The sequence below is a fragment of the Amblyomma americanum genome, chromosome 10, assembly GCF_052857255.1.
Source record: "Amblyomma americanum isolate KBUSLIRL-KWMA chromosome 10, ASM5285725v1, whole genome shotgun sequence".
NCBI lineage: Eukaryota > Metazoa > Arthropoda > Arachnida > Ixodida > Ixodidae > Amblyomma > Amblyomma americanum.
In genome coordinates, this window is record NC_135506.1 from 63,170,658 (window position 1) to 63,188,311 (window position 17,654).

At 45.4% G+C, this 17,654-nt stretch overlaps 1 protein-coding gene across 1 annotated transcript; it reads left to right on the forward strand.

Moving 5' to 3' along the window:
- The first annotated feature begins 2,053 nt into the window (after window positions 1–2,053).
- On the forward strand, window positions 2,054–10,387 carry LOC144106698 (uncharacterized). Its single transcript, XM_077639540.1, has 3 exons — window positions 2,054–2,339; window positions 6,661–6,835; window positions 9,664–10,387. Exons 1-3 carry the CDS (start codon window positions 2,208–2,210, stop codon window positions 9,771–9,773), a joined length of 417 nt encoding a protein of 138 aa, XP_077495666.1. The 5' UTR covers window positions 2,054–2,207; the 3' UTR covers window positions 9,774–10,387.
- The last annotated feature ends 7,267 nt before the right edge of the window (window positions 10,388–17,654 follow it).

Below are 17,654 nucleotides of genomic sequence, written 5' to 3' on the forward strand. Positions count from 1 at the left end.
ACCCTAGAGAACAGTCTCTAGGCAATACATATCCTACACACAGTCCATAGGCAACCTATAGATTTATGGAAATACACTTTAGTAGACTTTTGTCTATAGAGAGTCTAAAGGCTATGAATAGACAAAAAGAAACATCTATAGGAATGAAATAGAGTCTGTATAGAGTGTATATACTGTATATAGATCATTTTTAAAGGGTGCGGCTGGTGAGCAATTTTAACTAACAAATATTTATGGCGTGCCTTATTGGAGAACTAAAAGTGGGAAAATAAATTCTGGCAGAAGCGTTCAGACTTTAAAATCCCCTGACCTAGTAGCCAGATGGTGGGCTCCAGTTATCCTTTCTTCGTGCTCAAAGCTCTGACGAGGCTTTGCTCCCCGTGCGAAGCCAAAAAATGTTGCCACGTGAGAAATGTATATCAGGTGTATAATCATTGCATATGCAGGCAAGAGCGTATGCTAGTAGACTATTTCATGCCTGTGCAGATTGCCCGCATTACTTTTCGGCGGCCTTGTTTTCATGGTTTGCTTATAAATATAAGAATTAAAAAATGATGACCATTTTGCTCAATATCTTTCCGAAACAATTAAATTGCCGCAGAAAGCATGAAACAATGAATAGCAAGCGAGTCTAGACCGCAAATGCGCGATTGAGTATTAAGTAGGACAAAAGCAGGTAAGACAAACAATGCTCATGCAAAGCCTTAACCGGCTTGTCTTAACCTTCGAGCTTCCTTCAAAGAGCAAGCTTTGATTTCTGGACATTAGCTTCTTCGTCATTCCAGTCATACCTGCCCCTCTGCAAACTTTGAAATGGCAAGCTCTGTTGCCCTTCATTTCAGCTCACCACACATTTGGTTGATCGCCAATCTTTCCTTTCAAAATGCCCTTCTAAAATCATGTCAGCAGTTGATCTTTACGCGTTTCTAGGAACAGCGCAACGGTCTCATTCGCCTACTATCCTCTTCAGGAGCGAATGTCTTTGGCAGAACAACTGCGCTGAACAATGAACTCTCATGTGCAAGCATGTACCAGTGCACCCTTCAAGAGACAGAACAAACTAGCAGCTCCCTCACAAATATTTCTTTAGACAGTCTATAGACTTCTGCCTATAAAGTCTACAGACTGCCTATAGACAAATCATAGAGAATTGTTTATAGGCAATACAAAATCTATAGACTGTCTGTAATGCGAAGGCAAGATAACCACTGGTCATTAGGGGTAACGGAGTGGATTCCAAGAGAATGCTAGCGTAGCAGGGGGCGGCAGAAAGTTAGGTGAGTGGATGAGATTAGGAAGTTTGCAGGCATAGGGTGGCCGCAGCTGGCAAAGGACAGGGTTAATTGGAGAGACATGGGAGAGGCCTTTGCCCTGCAGTGGGCGTAGTCAGGCTGAAGACGACATCGCGCAGAACACGGGCGGTTTTTGCGTTTCACCTCCGCCGACTTGTGACCACCGCGGTCGGGTTTGAACCCGGGTACTCCGGCTCAGTAGCTGGACGCCTTAACCACAGAGCCACCGAGGCAGGTTGGCGTTCTGAGTGCTCTATCTCAAAAGTTCGCTGTTTTTAAGCAACGCAGATATAAAAAAAGGGCATCGCGAACAGCTGGTAACAAAAAAAAGAACAATCCACCTGTTTTGCTCCGAAAAGTATCGTTTGACCCCGGTTTTCTCGCTAGGAGCTTCTTCGTCGCACTCGAAAACGTCGCAATGCCACTCTGCTTGTCTGCATCATTCCGTGCCTGCCCGTCTGCGTAGCGCTCTTCTCTGTGATTTAGAACTACGAAGCAACTGGTCCGACAACAAGTTCTGATAAGGCTGCTCCGGAAGTCTCTTTATATCTAAACTCGTTCCTCCTGTTGCACTGGTAGCTTCAAGGACTGCAGAGAGGCGGTTAAAGGGTTGCACTTGTTTATTTTGTCCTGCCCGATGCCAAGGAGAGGGCAAGGAGAGGCACACGCCCCGCTTGCCCTCACTCGATTTTGCTGTCTTTTTTTTTTGCGTTTACAAACTGGACAGCAAAAGCGACGTGTACTTCTATTCGCAGCGTGCTTCGCCGGCTGCCGGGTCACTGTCAAGATCGCCGTCTGCATTCAGCGCACCGACCCAAGTATTCGTAAGGGCGTTTGACGAAGCAGTCGCGCAGCAGACGGCCGAGAAGCTGATCTTGCCTACGTGGAACGGGAGGCAGCATCGAGGGTTCTGCGATGGTGATCCTAAATAGTGCACGGTGTGTCCTTGGTCTGCTGCTTCTCTGCACGGCGTTCGGCGATGGTCTTGAGCTCAGTCGTGAGCATATCGAACAGCGTGACATGATGTTCTCGCAGGACCCGAAACAGGTGGGCGAGGTTCTGTTGGTATTGACATATTTACCTCGAATTATTCGTTGCTTCGAGGTCGTCAACCCTGTTGTGCTTGTGAATAATAAGCCTCGAGTTTCTCATGCTTCAACTATAGACATAACAGTTTATTCTGCAGTGCATACGCTAGAAAACGCGTTCACATTCCTATCTCTAGGCATATTTCGTCAGTGCGTTTCTCGCTGTGTGTTGTTTTCTCCTGTTGTTCCATTGAAACCTTACGCCCCTACTCCAACCCCAACACCCGTTGAATGTTTACTGAATCCGCCAACTTCAACAAGTCAGCGCCGTACTCTTGCGCCCACAACCGCCTTACCTGTGTCTGCATAACTAAATATCAATGACTGACGCAAGAGGGATCGTGCGTTACACGGCGCGACGCATTCCTACCCTGCACAACATTGCCACAGGAGTAAACCCCTGGTCATTCCTGGTCGTCGCCGGCGTCTTGTACACACACCGCGTCCCCACATCTCTTGACTGCTTATTGCACGCGGCTACACCAACGCTGTCATCGCCGCACCCCTACGTCCATATCTCGCCCCGCCTCGCCACCCCACCACACCCCTCACCCATACCCATGGCTACAGAACACTCCGAACGGCATCAACATGTCGCTCTAATCAAGCTTCCTCTCATATTCGTATTATGTCCGGTTTGAACGGCCCGGGAATTTTCTAAGACAACGACTTCCTCTCCCCAGTTCCATGAACCATGACAGTGTTTCTCTGACTACCGCCGTCGCCAAAGTGTAATAAAGCGGCGCTTAGAGAAGAGGGGGGAACGTTATTAAATTAGAGCGCAACACTGCGTAATAAAGCTCTCCGGAGCTCATATTTCGGTCCCAACTGAAGAAAATAAAAGCTAATCAAACTAAGGCACTAAAAACAGAGTATTATCTTTTTATGCCATCCTTCAATCATAACGCACGTAGACCATGTTTTGAGCATGGTATGAGTGAGCGAAACTCTATTTCATTGTGGGTGGCACAGCGCGAACTAGACGACGGACAAAAAAAAAAAAAGACAACACAGAGGAGCGCTCCTTGCTTCTGTCCGTCGTATAGTCAGCGCTGTACCACTCACAATGAATTGTAACCAACTCGCCCAGCTACCCATCCTTCTTCTGTGTATGTCTATTTCACACAACTTAAGTATTTAACAACAACTGTATTTAAAAATACAGTTGTTTCAACTTGATACAGTACAGCGTGGACTCAGCCTTCTCAATTAGTTCCACATTTGTGCATATAACACGCACGAGCCGTCTTGTGATTCTTAACGACTATTGGTTATCTTTCCTTCGCATCATATGCCTTAGGGGCTGTATTGTTATTCACAAAGTGGCACCGGCCACTTTCTTCCGCTTGCACACTTCGATAAGGGGCCACGTCAGCTGTTTTGCAGCGCTTCACCTCATAAGCCTGTGAATTTCAAGCGTGGATGTTGAGATTTTTTTTTTTTTGTGAAGCTGACACTCAACAAAATTCACCAGGGGCGATCTTATGAACGTAACGCAAATCAATACATGTTCAATTAATACGCCCAGCTGAAGTGGTTCTGACTGAATGCGGCTAGTTACAAAGGCACTTGGCTTTGGAGTGTTTGCTTGTTGAATAGTCTTGAAAAATGATCTTCAATTTGCGTTTTTTATTACACTGACAACGTGACTCAAACACTCACTTTACTCTAATGCGATAGCATTTGCCCTTACAGCCACAGGTCTAAGTACGACCATGTAGTATTAGTTACTAGCACACCCACGGCTGGTGCTAACATACAAGCCAAGATTAACAGGAAGTGGCTTCTCACCGCACAGCCTACCAGATCCGTATATTACCAAAAAAAAAAGCAACTCAGATAGCTCTGACGTACGCATAGATAATACTCATCGAGAAATGCCAAACATTTGATTGCGAAATAAGCGCGCAAAATTACGTCGGATTTTAATAAAGGAAAAGTCTATAATTCGAGCCCCTAGACACAGCTTATTTATAGCTACCCAGCACGGTCGTGATATTGCTGCATGATCATGGCACTAACGGAACGAAGTGCCCGCGCTCATTTTGGAACCGTGGCCTGTTTATCCATAGCAGCTTTGCGTAACCGAGTCTCTTCAATTGGGGCTCGTTTGAGGGCGCTACCCTCTCAAAGCATGCGCGCGAGCCCCTTGAAAATTTAGAATTCAAATCTCGCGGGCTTTCTTATGAGCTATAAAATGGAACTACGTTATACTTACTTTAAATAAATCAACAAAGGACATTTCTCAACGTGAAGATTTGCTCTTCGATAACGTTATAAATTCAAGTAATTTAGCTTCGTTCAGTAGCGAATTAAAAATATGCGGATGATGATGATGATGAAAACTTTTTTTAATTGGACCTGAAATTGTTGGTCCAGTGCCCTATACCAGGAGTTCGTTGGACCTTGCTGTGGCTCTTGTCCTTTCGGTCAGCCCCTGCTGAACTTACGTGTATAAGCAGTAAAGCATTTCCTCCCACCGATCCCCAATAGTGGGTTCTTCTAGCCTTTCTATTTCTGTCATGCCTTCGCAGATCTATACCATGCGGTACAGGTCCGCCACTATGCCACAGTATGTGCATTGTGGCACATAGTCTTCTGGCTAGATTGCGTGAAGTCTTTTTGGGCTTGAGTACGTATTTGTCTGCGACCTTCTCGGTGTTATTTCTTGTTCCTTGTCTAGTTCTTCGACCGGTAGCGCAAAAAGATATGTTGAACTGGCGAGGATTATGAAGTGTTATCCGGCCTCGGTATGATACAAAATCAAGTGAGGCACCAAGAGCTGCTTATTGGGTGGAAAGAGTAGAAGAGGAAGTTAAGACAGCCACGCGATGAAAGGGTACGAAAGCGGAGGGAGTTCAGTGCCCTCTAGGCATACAGGGAGCCGGCCGGAGCGGCCGAGGTGATAACCGGAACGAGATGTCGAGAGAAATACTACTCTCGGACAGGGCAGAATGTAGTACATGGAAGCGCCGCTCGGAGCGGCAGTGCTACGATACACGGCAGACAACTGCTTGCCACCCTGCACTATTAGAATCTTCGTAAAATATGTTCGTTTTCAGTTCTTTGGCACTACTTATCTGAAACATCCTCCCAGTCCTCTCATTGAAACATGATCCCAGTCATCAGTCAATGCAACGAAAATTTGTGATTTGAAAAAAAAATTGGTTTTAACGTTCCAAAGCGGCTCAGGCTATGAGGGACGCCGTAGTGAAGGGCTCCGGAAATTTCAACCGCCTGGGGTCCTTTAACGTGCACTGACATCGCACAGTACACGGGCCTCTGGAATTTCGCCTCCATCGAAATTCGACCGCCGCGGCCGGGATCGAACCCGTGTTTTTCGGGCCGGCAGCCGAGCGCCGTAACCACTCAGCCACTGCGGCGGCTTGAAAAAAACTGGGCTCACGGGAAAAAAAGACGCTTTCTATCGAGATCACTTTTCAATCGTACCATGGCATCATAGATGTGGTATGGGGCACAGTGTCTACGCAGAACGGGACGTCGGCTCCAGTCTTGAAACCGGGAGCTGAAATCCGGTGGTGGCGCAGGCAGCGAGAAACTCCAGGAGACCAAAACGACTTCCTCTTCGCCAGTGCGAGGCTTTGATGCAAGCATGCGCCGATATATATTCTAGAGTGACAATGCACGTAACCATCTCCGCAATCACTTATCTTCTTCTTTTGAAAGAAAATCTAAGCCTCAGTACACATGGGAGCCTGCCGAAGCCATACGTTGGTGACAGCACCGCACAACCGATACACCAAGATCATGATCATTAAACTATGTTTAGCAGTTCCATAACAAAAGGAGAAAAGCCCACGAAAACATGTCAAAGCGACAATTCAAGAAAATACATAATGCAAGCAATAGAGTCCTTTCGGCACATAAAAACATCATTTTCCAAGGTCTTGTATTATCCCTTGTGCACTTCTTTAATATGGGGATCTAACGTACGGCTAAAGACGTTGCTTGTCCTCCGGCTGTCCCGTTGCGGTTCCGGAATTTCATCGCTTCTCCAGCAGGAAGTAGGTGGATTTTTCAGAGTCAAGCGGACACAGAATGCATTGCTGACTTGCTCCAGCAAGTACGAAACTCGACCACTTCTATCCGCCGCTCAAAGTCCAGCACGTCCATGACCTACTTGCCTAATTGGCAGCGGCAGATGTTTGGCTATACCTCCTCCCCGAATCCGTCCGTCCCGTTCTGCGAAAGGAATTTCTGAAACATGTCAGTTCCAAACTGGGCGCCAGAAATAAAATTGCATTCTCTCTCCCACCCAGAGAAATGATATCGGCGGTCCGTGCCGGAACGGCAACCACTGCCGGCCAGAGCTGTGCTGCCTGCTGAGCCGGGACCACAGCCGAACCTGCCAGCCGCGGGCCGCACTGGGCGAACAGTGCACCGAATTCCAGGTCAAGGGTGGAGCCTATCCGGATCACTGCCCTTGCCTTGAAGGTATATGCAGTCGCAACGAACCCGAGCAATCCGCCGGAATGCTCCCCGTCCACTTTTCATACGCTTTCAATCATTATAGTTGCAATGAGGTGTGTCTTGTGTGGCCCTGAAGAGTGTTAGCGTAGAGGAGACATACCAGTGTAGCACGCCTCCCTTATATTTCATCCGTTATTTCCGTGCATCGAAATGCTTGGCACCAGCAGCACTTCCCCCATGGGTGCGCAGTTGAGCCGCTTGAGTCACGAGATTGAAGTATGGGTGTGCGAATAATACTTTTCGCAACCAAATCGAATTCGAATATTGTAGCTAAAACACGAAGAGAATACAAATCGAATATTGGTATGATTGTTCACTACCTGTGATAATATTCGTAGGAACCGAATATTCATGCGAAACAAAGAATATCTAACTACAGCGCTCTAACTCACGGAGCTATGGTAAGGCGCAACAGTGGTCTCCACTATGAGGCACGTAGCAAGAAGTCATTATAGTAACTCGGTTATTGTCATTTTTGTGGCTCGGAAAATTACTTTTGCTTCTGAAGACGACGACGATGAACTAACGCCACACCTCAGTTTATGAGAGGGACAATAGTTGTGCCTCCGACATCAGGCAATAAGCAAGGGTTTGCTGAACCTATCTTAACGCTACCGCGTCGAAAAGTCTTCGAGACCTTATGTTTGAGCATTGTGAACGCTGCCACATGACTGGATCACGTCGGCGCGTTGAACGCGCAGCCTATTCTCGGCAGCATACTATGCCACATCGGAGCGGGCCCTGTTTTTGACAACGCCGTGGAAGAAAAGTGCGGCGTGCCCGACTTGAAATTTGTCTCAGTTATTAGAAAGCTATTATAGAACTTGACTTAATATTCGATTCGTTTCCAATAATTTTAACTATGCGCAAACTGATTCGTTTAGCGAATCGTATAGGAGAGTATTCGATTCGCCAGTCGAAAATATCGAATATTCCCACACCCTTAGAAAGAGGAGCTCGACTGTGTACTTGCACAAAAAGGTAAGAAAGCAGCCAAGGCGACCAAAGGGTTCGCCGAGGCCAACGAAGCTCTGACGACCGTTGTAGCGCGTCAAACCGCAAAAGCAGCGTTGGCCACTAAGCGGGCTGCCCATCGTAAAAAGCAGAAGCAACTGAACGCAGCCGCACGCAAAGCACGAAGGACGTTGAAGGAAGCCTAGCATGCGGTGCAACTAAGAAAAGCGCCTGATGAGGAAAGCTCCTCAAGCTGCAAAGGCAGCCAGAGGAAAAGTGCGCGTTGCCTATTTTGAAGCACCGAGGCAGGCGAAGACTGGGCCACGTTTATAGCATCGAAATGCCTTGACGTATACCGCTGTGCAGCTAGCATCGTCTATTAGCCGTTTTATAGATGCGCTACACATTTAGTGCACTTCATTTCGTGCTAACGCCCACTCTCGCGATGACAAGATTGGCTATAAATATTCTGGTCATGCTCAATTTGACAGTTTGACTCCTTGTGGCTCCATGGGCACTTGTAAGTGAAAAGCGTATTTATAGCCCATATATATGGGGTTAAATTTTTATATTTTCCTCCCTACACGGTTCAAAACTGTGACATTGATGATGGCGTTGAGTGCTTTGGGGACTCCAAGACGGCAAGTCTTCAAGTCGTGCAGCCTCAGAGATCTGTAAATAAAAATTGCTTGACATCAAGACCTATACAGTTTTTTTAATGGCGTGTGGCGTCAATACCTGTCATTCATTCTGTGATCTTTGTTTAGCTTTCACTTTTTATTTTCGTCAGAAGAGTTATGTTTTGCCATTACAGTGCGGGTAGTCCACAGACGTTATAGGCCAGCTCCAGTTTCTCCTCAGTGTCCCAGTTAAGTGACCGTCATCAAAGACGACGACGACTTAGTGTCCTCACAGCATTATGTACCAATTACAACACGTAGCGTGGGAGGCTGCGGCGGTGGTTGAGTGGTCTGAGGCCTCCAGAAAAGAAGGCCTTCCAAATGCATCGAATTTGTTTCAAATACCTCTGAGGGCAGATTCTTTAAGGAAAAATAGGGAAAGGGTTTTCAGTCTCCTATACAGCACAGCGGTGCAGGCCGAAACAAACTCCACACAGTAAAAGTGCTGCCTGCCTAATTTAGTCACTACCAACTTGTCTAAATCGCAGCCTTAGTTTTTTTTAAAGCCAATTTGACAGAAAATTTCTGGATGCTTTAGAAACTGCCGGGCTCAGGTTGGGGTTTATCCCTGGCATCGGGCTTCGCCTTCACTTCGAAAGATATCCGCCTGTGTTTGCCAGAGATCAGTGGTATGAGAATTGAATGCTCATAAACTGTTCCGCAAATATACCATGTTCAGAGGTTCTTTTCAAACTTCAGCGTGTTGGTGCACAACATAGCCCTCTCATGTTCCCTTCTGTTTGTTCGCGCGCTGTTTCGTGTAATTTACGAGATAATACTCTGCGCTTCTAAAAAAAAGACGCTTATAGGCGGTTCCTCCCACCTTCGAGACGACCGCACTGTCACATGATTCTTTAAACAACTTCGTTCTTTATCATGGAAACCGGGCAGTACTGAATTAGGCCTTCTGGCTTCTAAACAAACTTCACGGCACTGAACTAGTCTACACATGATGACGGTACTTTATTAAGCGTTTCCATGAGTGCTGAGAGAGGTGTGGTAGGAAACTGATCCGTCGTGACTGGTAGAGCTTAGTTGATTTTCAGACTCAAGTATTATGACAGAGGGATTGCTGGCAGATTGGTGAAAGATAACTCCTTCAGTAGTTAACAAATAACTTTACGATACCAAATACGTCATACAAACCGTTCCTCGCAGGCATCTGTTCGCTGACCCAGGATCGGCGCCACAACCTGGGTGGCAATGCAACGTGCGTGACGTCCCAGGAAGAGCACTACGGGCCGTCCAGGCAGCAGGAGGGGCACTAGTTCTCTAGACCCGCGCAGCCAAGGCAGCTTCGGTCCTTATAACGGCAAAGAGGCCGCTCCGTGAAGAAGGCTGCCATCATGCCGCATTGCATTACACTTTCCAGCAGCCACTGTACGCATTGAGGCTTTTCGTTAATACCTATAACCTCACAAAGCCACAACCACATGAATGGAGCTCAATCTGCTCTACGCAAGTCGGGAAATGAGTTAACCTCAAATGGCCTGCTTTTTGCAATCCATTTGAAAGAAAATAACGATAGCAAGCCTACAAACAAAAGTAGAACACAAAAAGTTGGATTTCAAGGCAATTGTTCTTCAGTGCTTCGTCTATTCGAACGGTACGCCGAGTTACATGCTTTGTGCGTTAAAAAAAATTCAGCTGCCGCCCAAGACAGGTGTTCTTTTTTTGGTTTTCATGGACCTGAAAGGACAGGTTTAGTGCCTATGAGCAGCACCGGCTGCTCCTTCTCGTGCAAGAAAGTAAAACCACACAGCGACCGACTGCACAATTTACCACGAAACACGGCTACAACACAAGAAATACAAGGCACGGAAAACTGTGCAGGCGTCGGTAACGCTAATCTGAAATGAGAAATAAAATGTGTGCCATGTGTATTTTTTTTCTTTTTCTTTATTTGATTTTTACAGTGAAACTGGAGCAGGAGCTAAAGACAGAAGGCCTGACAGAGGCTCCTGCCCTAGGTAGCAATTTCTGCAGAGCGCGCAAAATACATCATGGTAGTAATACTAAAGATATATTGTGGATATATACAGTACAAATGTGTACAAATAGGCAAAAAATGTTCATTCGATATGAAAATTGTATGAAAAGTGATCAAATTATTAACAAAACACAAGTTATACATATATTACTTACACATGTTGAAATGAACATAGTACCACTTAAAAAAAATGTATATGTATACGTGCATATTAAGAATACGCAACATGGCATCTCGTATAGCATATACAGTGTTTATATATATATATATATATATATATATATATATATATATATATATATATAAGTCATGGTGGCTGGGGCTGGAACTATTAAGAAAAATAGAAAATAAATGGAGTGGTTTATAAAACATTATTTGACATATTGTTCATATCTGGGATGTTGAAAGTCGACTTTTCTTGAAATAATATTTAATAAATGCGGTATGTGAAAATTTAAGGTCCGTAGGCCGTAGCTGGTTCTAGTTACTGGTATTCTTTGCTCTTTACGAAGGGAGTACTTTGACATACTGTGACCTTAAGTAGTGAGGTATAGATTACTGTTGTTTATGTGTTGCAATAATTTGTAGCAGTATATCTGTGTGGCTGGAAGCATTGTGTGTTTGATAAATATATTTTCAGTAGAAAGATCGCGTACCTTACCGTGAAAATTCTCAAATAGTCTTAATACCTTTTTCTGTAATACTAACAACAGGTCATAATTATTAGCAGTAGTAGTTCCCCATACTAGTACACAGTATGATAATAGAAGAATAAACTTACTAATTCTATATATGAATCCAACAGTTTTACCTAATTCTACGGCTAGTTGAGGGATATGTAGGAAAATACAAGTATGAAAATACCCCTCAAACAAAATTTGTGAGGGCCCGAGTGAGATGTTCGCATGAGTCGATGTTCACTTGACTAAAATTAGCTCTCATCGAGTGACTTTGACGAGATGAGAAAAATTACGGTTTTCTGGAAATGTCCACGAAGTGGTTCATTTCTAGATACCGAAAAGCAGCTTCATCTAATGTACTCAGTGCTTATGATAGAACGCAGTAAGCTTCTTTTAAAGTTTCGTGCGCAGCATTGTTATTCGTACCGAAGAACTCTGTCACTCAGTGAAGAAAAGTACTTGCTGTGCTCCATGATCGCAGCCCCTCGATACGGCTATGACTTCGAATAAGTTGTGTGCACTGCCCAGTGTGTACGGGTACGTCGGAGGCTATAGCCAGCCACATCAACCTTAAGCAGATAAGACATTCCGCTGTTTCGTTTGGGAAATTTACGACTTCGTGGGGATTCGGATGCTGCGCTGTTATGCGATTCCAGCGGCGGCAGCTTAGCAAAATAAACCCAGTGCGCGTCTACGAGAATTATGCTTCCTCACCAGCACGCAGTAATTTAGTGTTTTTCAAAAAGTGCGCTAAAATGAAATTCGCTGAGCACTGAATTTTGTTGAATTGAAAATTATTTGCGCTGGATACAATGACGTTTCGACCGCAGAGTTTGCGAAAATTTGTGCTAAATCCGAAAGCTTGTACCCACGGCCGTGTGAGTGTACACTGCTGCGAGAGGTTTTGCGAGTACGCGAGGTATCTTGGGAGGGTCCGGTCTTCCCAGCAGGTTCACGAATTGAAGCGACTGGAAAATTGGGCACATTTTTATGTCAACAACCTCTAGAAAAGCTCCGGCATTTCTCGCCTAGCCTTCATTTCAGTCGACCAACTGTCGCTTACTGAACTCTATATGCTGTAGTCGAAATTGTCGTTGCTCACTTGGACACATGCCGAAGGGCGACCTCAGGACTCATCGAATACAATCGACACGCGTGATCGATGACTTGGAATGCAGTCTTCATGTGAAAGACATGCAAGACAGAAGGCGCAGACCGGAGAACTTTGGTATGTAAGTTGCTTTCAAACAAACTATTTTCACAACACGGAAAATTCACTAAAACTTGTAGGTTCGTTTTAGTTTGTCCGGCCTTTAAAAAAAGCTCCCATTATAGTGCAATATTTTCCGGAGCATTCAGAGCGATTTGTTTCAAAATAATACTAGGATTAAGTGACCCAACATCAGCATCTAGCGTAATGACAAAAATTGCACCATTTCAATAAAGCGTGTTGGAACTCAACGCCATCTTTTTCCTTCCTCGCAACTATAGTTGCTCTCTCTCTGATGTATGTCATAGATTGATTGAAATAACTTTATTACCCAACAGAGAACGATTGGTGATCCATCTGTTTAGACGATGGCTCCGAGCTCTTGGGTCCGGACGGCGTCGTCAGCCAGTTGGATGAGAGCAAGTTGAGTGGTTGAGCCCGAGCTGAGCATCAGTCTTCCAAAAGGCCTCTGTTCTTTCTTCGTAATGTGTTTGCTTTATGTTTGGGCACGTCCAGACAATGTGCACCATGTCAGCTGTGTTTTTGCACCTTTTGCATGTGCCTTCGTATAGTCCTGGCTACTCATAAGCAGGGGGTGGGGTATCATGTGGTTTGTAGGAGTCTCCAGATGCTCTTTGCTCTTTGTTTAATGATCTCTCAGCCGGTGAGTATAACGGAATAAATATTTTTACGCTTCCCATTTATGATCTCACCCTGACAGGCGAAAAAACCTGTCAGTGTGAGGTCATAAATGCTACCTAAAATATATTGGCACATATCACGTTGTCTCTACCTCAACGCTATGGTTTGTGGGCTCAGCAGATCGATGGCTCTGTGTACTGGCACTATCCACCCAGGATGAAGGGCCACGCATATTGTACAAGAATAATGTGACCGATCTGAAGGTGACGGTGACCTCCAGCCCACACCCCATCCCGTTTAGAGACCATATTGCCGAATAGTTAGGGCACAATAGATCGTCAAGCCGCTCCGCTTCCTGTAGACGCGTCTGCCAGCTATACCGCACTGGGGCGGCTCCACAGCGGAACCGATCTGCTTATGCCCCGCGTATTCGGTCATTCCAGCTCCTATAGGTGGCGCGGCGGCTGTACGACATGGCGGACGAGGCGGTGATGGCGCCGATAGCCGGATGCCATAGCAAAGCGGCTTCTTGACGTTGGGGCACCTTTCGTGTGATTTTTAGAGTGTAGATAAGCGGCAGTAAATTATTCTTGGTTATTAATAAGGCCATATGCTTAAGTTTGGCTTCATTACAGGCTCGAAATAAATATTTATCGTTATGAGCATGGAATCGCCAGTTTGTAAGTGCCGCAAAAACTCCGTTGAAACTTGCGAACTAAGCTTAGTAAAGCGCGACAAACACTTTGAACTGTGATTTTTTTTTCGCGTTCACTTTCTTGTTCTTTCGGCACTTACACGAAAGCGGAAAGAAACTACTTAAGCGACTGCAGTCTGACGCTATATTTCGTGCGGCCTTTGCCGCATAAATACTGCGTGTATTGATTGCGCGCTGATTTTATAAGGACACAGTTTAAAAGGAAATAAACAGTTCGTAACACTGGCCACGGTCTGCGGCGTAATATAGCTGCACTCTACCAATTACAACACAAATCGAAATAATCCTTTTAATGTTGGGCTGTATCAAACAAGCCAAAAGATCAAAATCCTTGAGCCTACAATTTCGACTCGTGATTGGCTGCTTGTTTAGTTAAACAGAAAAGTTTTACCAGTGGTTTACATTTTCTCACGGATGAATTCTGTCCGGTGCTCCTGAATGTAGGCGGAGCTTTGCTGCAGCCTTAATTCTATCCGACTATAGTCCACCTGCAGCGTACGTTGGTCACATGTATGCGGTAATAGAAGAGACAATGCAGCTGTTGTTTAAAGCTGCAGTAAAGGGGTCTTTCGAGCTTTAATTATAATATAGTCGAAATAGCGCACAAAATGTGTTTTTGACTAGCGAGGGAAAATGCTGTGATGAGGAAGCGTTTGCGATTATTCATCCACTTTGCGCATTATATCCGAGAAATGAAGGTGAGGTTCTTTCCACTCATATCGCTATTTAGGAATCACGTTGTGGCCAGAAAGCCGTATTTAAGCTAGGCCAAAATGGACTGAAGCTTGATGAAAAATGTTTGTTTGCTGCAAACGTCTGCCTTAAAATATAACCGTTATACTTCATATCAGCCCACTGTATAAGCACTGCACTGCTTTCATGCAGTTGTAATGCGATACTTGGTCGCATGATCCAAACATCGAATAGGAATGCATTGACGACATCGTGTCGTGGCGTCAACAGAGTACGTCGCTGACGAACAGGCGGGTCACTGGGCTGAAACACGTTACCAACCTGCAGAATGCACTTGATTACTGCTTTTTGAACTCTTTACGTATTCGCAGAAACAACATGTTTGTTGTTGGAATGTTCGCAGATCAATAACAGAATATGCTTATTTTTGACGCGTATCTTACGCTCCAAACCACTGCGATTGCACGCGCCACGCAGAGGTATCACCGGCTCGCCGCTTCAGGAAGAAGCCACGTGGCGCCGCCACCGTCGCTAGAACGACAGAATAATGTACGATGATTACTGTACGAATGGTAAATTGCATTTCGGCTGGAAAAGTAATGCCATATCCTCGCAGTATAAGCTAAACTATTTTCCCGACCTTTTTCTGAAACAAAAGTCCTACTATCAGCTTCCATGCACGATGAATGCCTAGCGTAAGACAGATCACTGTAAATAATAAAATTGCGTTTCTTCCTTGTATTTCAACGAGTGGTTTGCTGCGTCACACGGTGAAATTTAATTTGAAATTTTCCTCGTGACATATTTGATATGATTAATAACGTGTGCAGGCTTAGCGTTCTTAAGCGTTCGAAAATTGCTTAAGTTGCGAATTTTATGTACAGTATAATACATAATACTAAATTGCGAATTTTACATAAACTATAATACCACGAACCATTGCACTGTTTTTTAACGCTCAGTGCCTGCGGCATTGAGAGTTGTCGTTTGCTTTACGAGTTGCTTGTGACGCTGGATGCAACCAGACTTATCTCTAATGATCGCAGCCATGCGAAACTGCTTCGTCCTTGCTCCAGATTTTTTTTTTGGTTGCTTTGGCGCCCTATCTTGATGGTTCCTTGCCAGCTTTGCAAAAGCGGCAGGCATTCTGTTCGACGACCGCGGAACACGCTTGTAGCTATATCGCCGCCTCCATGTCATTCAGTTGTTTGTGGGCGCGAGTCGGCCCAAAAAAAAGTTTCTTTTGGAAGCTTTTTCGCCGTCTCTCTGACTGCCGGACTGCCGTCATCACTACGTGGTAATACTTTTATTTTGACTCGCAGTTTTGTGATTGTTCTACGACACAAGTGCCAGTAACGCCTGGTGCAGTTATACGACCTTAAGTGGATGAAAATAATATCGTGTTTTGAAGATTGTATGAATATAAAAAAAAATTGAAGCAGGTATTGCGCATGATCATGAAAATCCAGGCGCGTTCCTACGCTTCTGCTTATAAGTTCCGCCTATTTCAGCGTGGACATTCCGGCTTCGAAACCTCAGAGAAAGTGACACTTAATGCGAGTGATACAACGCTCCACACTGCTCACACTCTTCAAACCTAAAGTAGCGGTGCAGGCGCTGCAGTGGGCGACGCTGAAGAACGCGAAGCTGTCGCCGAAGCAGACACCGCTGTCGCTGTCGCCGACACAGGCAGTATTGCGCTTCCAGCAAAAATGTGGGTGCCGAGGGAATTGCAGTGCCTTACTGGCATCTTTTGCGTGCCTTGTGCACTGTTCACGGCTACAAATGATGAAAAAATTTTTAATACCAGAGAAATACATGCTAAAAAAACGAGATGAAATGGCAGCAAGGAAACAAGAACATGAATGAGATACAAATCAAAGGAAAAATGTTTAGAATGATCCCCCAAGATGGAGTAGATATTGCAATAATGGAGTGATTACTAATTGGCATCCACGGCTGCCAGGTAAAGCTGTACAGCTTTCACAGAAACTTCGTAGACGAAAAAAAATTAGCTTTAAGCGTGGATTAAACCCGGGATCACCGCCTTTGCGGGTCAGGCGGCTACCAACTGAGCTAACCCGGACGGCTAGCAGATAGTAGAGCGGCACAAAATCGATTAACAACTCGAAGTGGCAACGGTGCTAGTTCGAAGTTTGCGAGAACAACCAGAGTGAAATAAATCTGAAAAGATTTGTAAGCGATTTCCCGGAAAGGCGGTGGTTGCGGGCTCGTTCCCCGCACCAGGACCAATTTTTCTTCAAATGCGAAGATTTTGCAAAAGTGTTTTAGCCTTAAAGCTGTGTGGAGCAAACGGCGCGGCGAATTCAAGGCGGTGCAAGGCAGAAGGAGGTGCTACTAAAAGTTAATCCGTGAGACCACGTCTCCGGCGCCGTCTAAATGCGTGTTTCTACCCAGAATGGTCCATATATGCGTCATTCTATGTTTTCATGGTTTCATCGGCGTGCGTTCTTTCTTTTTGAACTGTATATACAGGCTCAAAAATCATCTGTCGTTTGGTTGGTGAAGGCCGTGAAAACTTCATTCAATCAGAACGGCTAAATCTAGTGAACACACTGACATTAAAGAATTTGATGAAATTCCCGGAGAAATAGCTATTACTGACATTAATGCAATGTAAAAGAGCACTTACAACTTAGGTGTGCTTCATTCAAAAGTTCGTTAGCAACTGCTGATTTCGTCTTCGTCTCCCAGCTCTTTCAGTCGCCGCCAACCCCAATGCCTTTCGGCATGCAGCGACGTACAACGAGTAAATTAGAAATGATCATTGCTCACTGATGTAGGGGCCGTACTTGAAGGCCAGCCTTTCAAGGGGTAACGCCCGGAAACACTGTCGTCTAGCGCTCAACATTTTTCTGTGCAGCCCTAAATGCCCCTTTAGTTTCAGGCGATGGCGCATGCCCACGATGGGGATTGGCCAGGGTTTGGTGCAGATACAAACAGGAGAAAAAGTCATCCAGGATTCGTCTCCAGCTGTAAGCTTCCCGCATGAAGAAGAAGACGAGGAGAAGAGATGGCCGAACCAAACTCCTCCTCGTCCCAGACGACGTCGCAAAAGGCAAAATCTTCCTGGCTCAACAGACACATTTATACTACAGCCCACCGCTGTCACCTGCGCCTTCCCGTTTGCGTCGTGGTTGCCGTATCGGTCGTCACACTGGCTGTCATAGCGCTACGTGTCTACGCGGGCCAGCGCTG

What these genes read in the sequence shown, in the direction of transcription:
- LOC144106698 (XM_077639540.1), top strand. Translation starts at nt 2,208, where the DNA reads ATGGTGATCCTAAATAGTGCACGGTGTGTCCTTGGTCTGCTGCTTCTC. An exon ending in TCTCGCAGGACCCGAAACAG is followed by an intron (nt 2,340 to 6,660) that starts GTGGGCGAGGTT and finishes TCTCCCACCCAG; the next exon opens with AGAAATGATATCGGCGGTCC. An exon ending in TCACTGCCCTTGCCTTGAAG is followed by an intron (nt 6,836 to 9,663) that starts GTATATGCAGTC and finishes CGTTCCTCGCAG; the next exon opens with GCATCTGTTCGCTGACCCAG.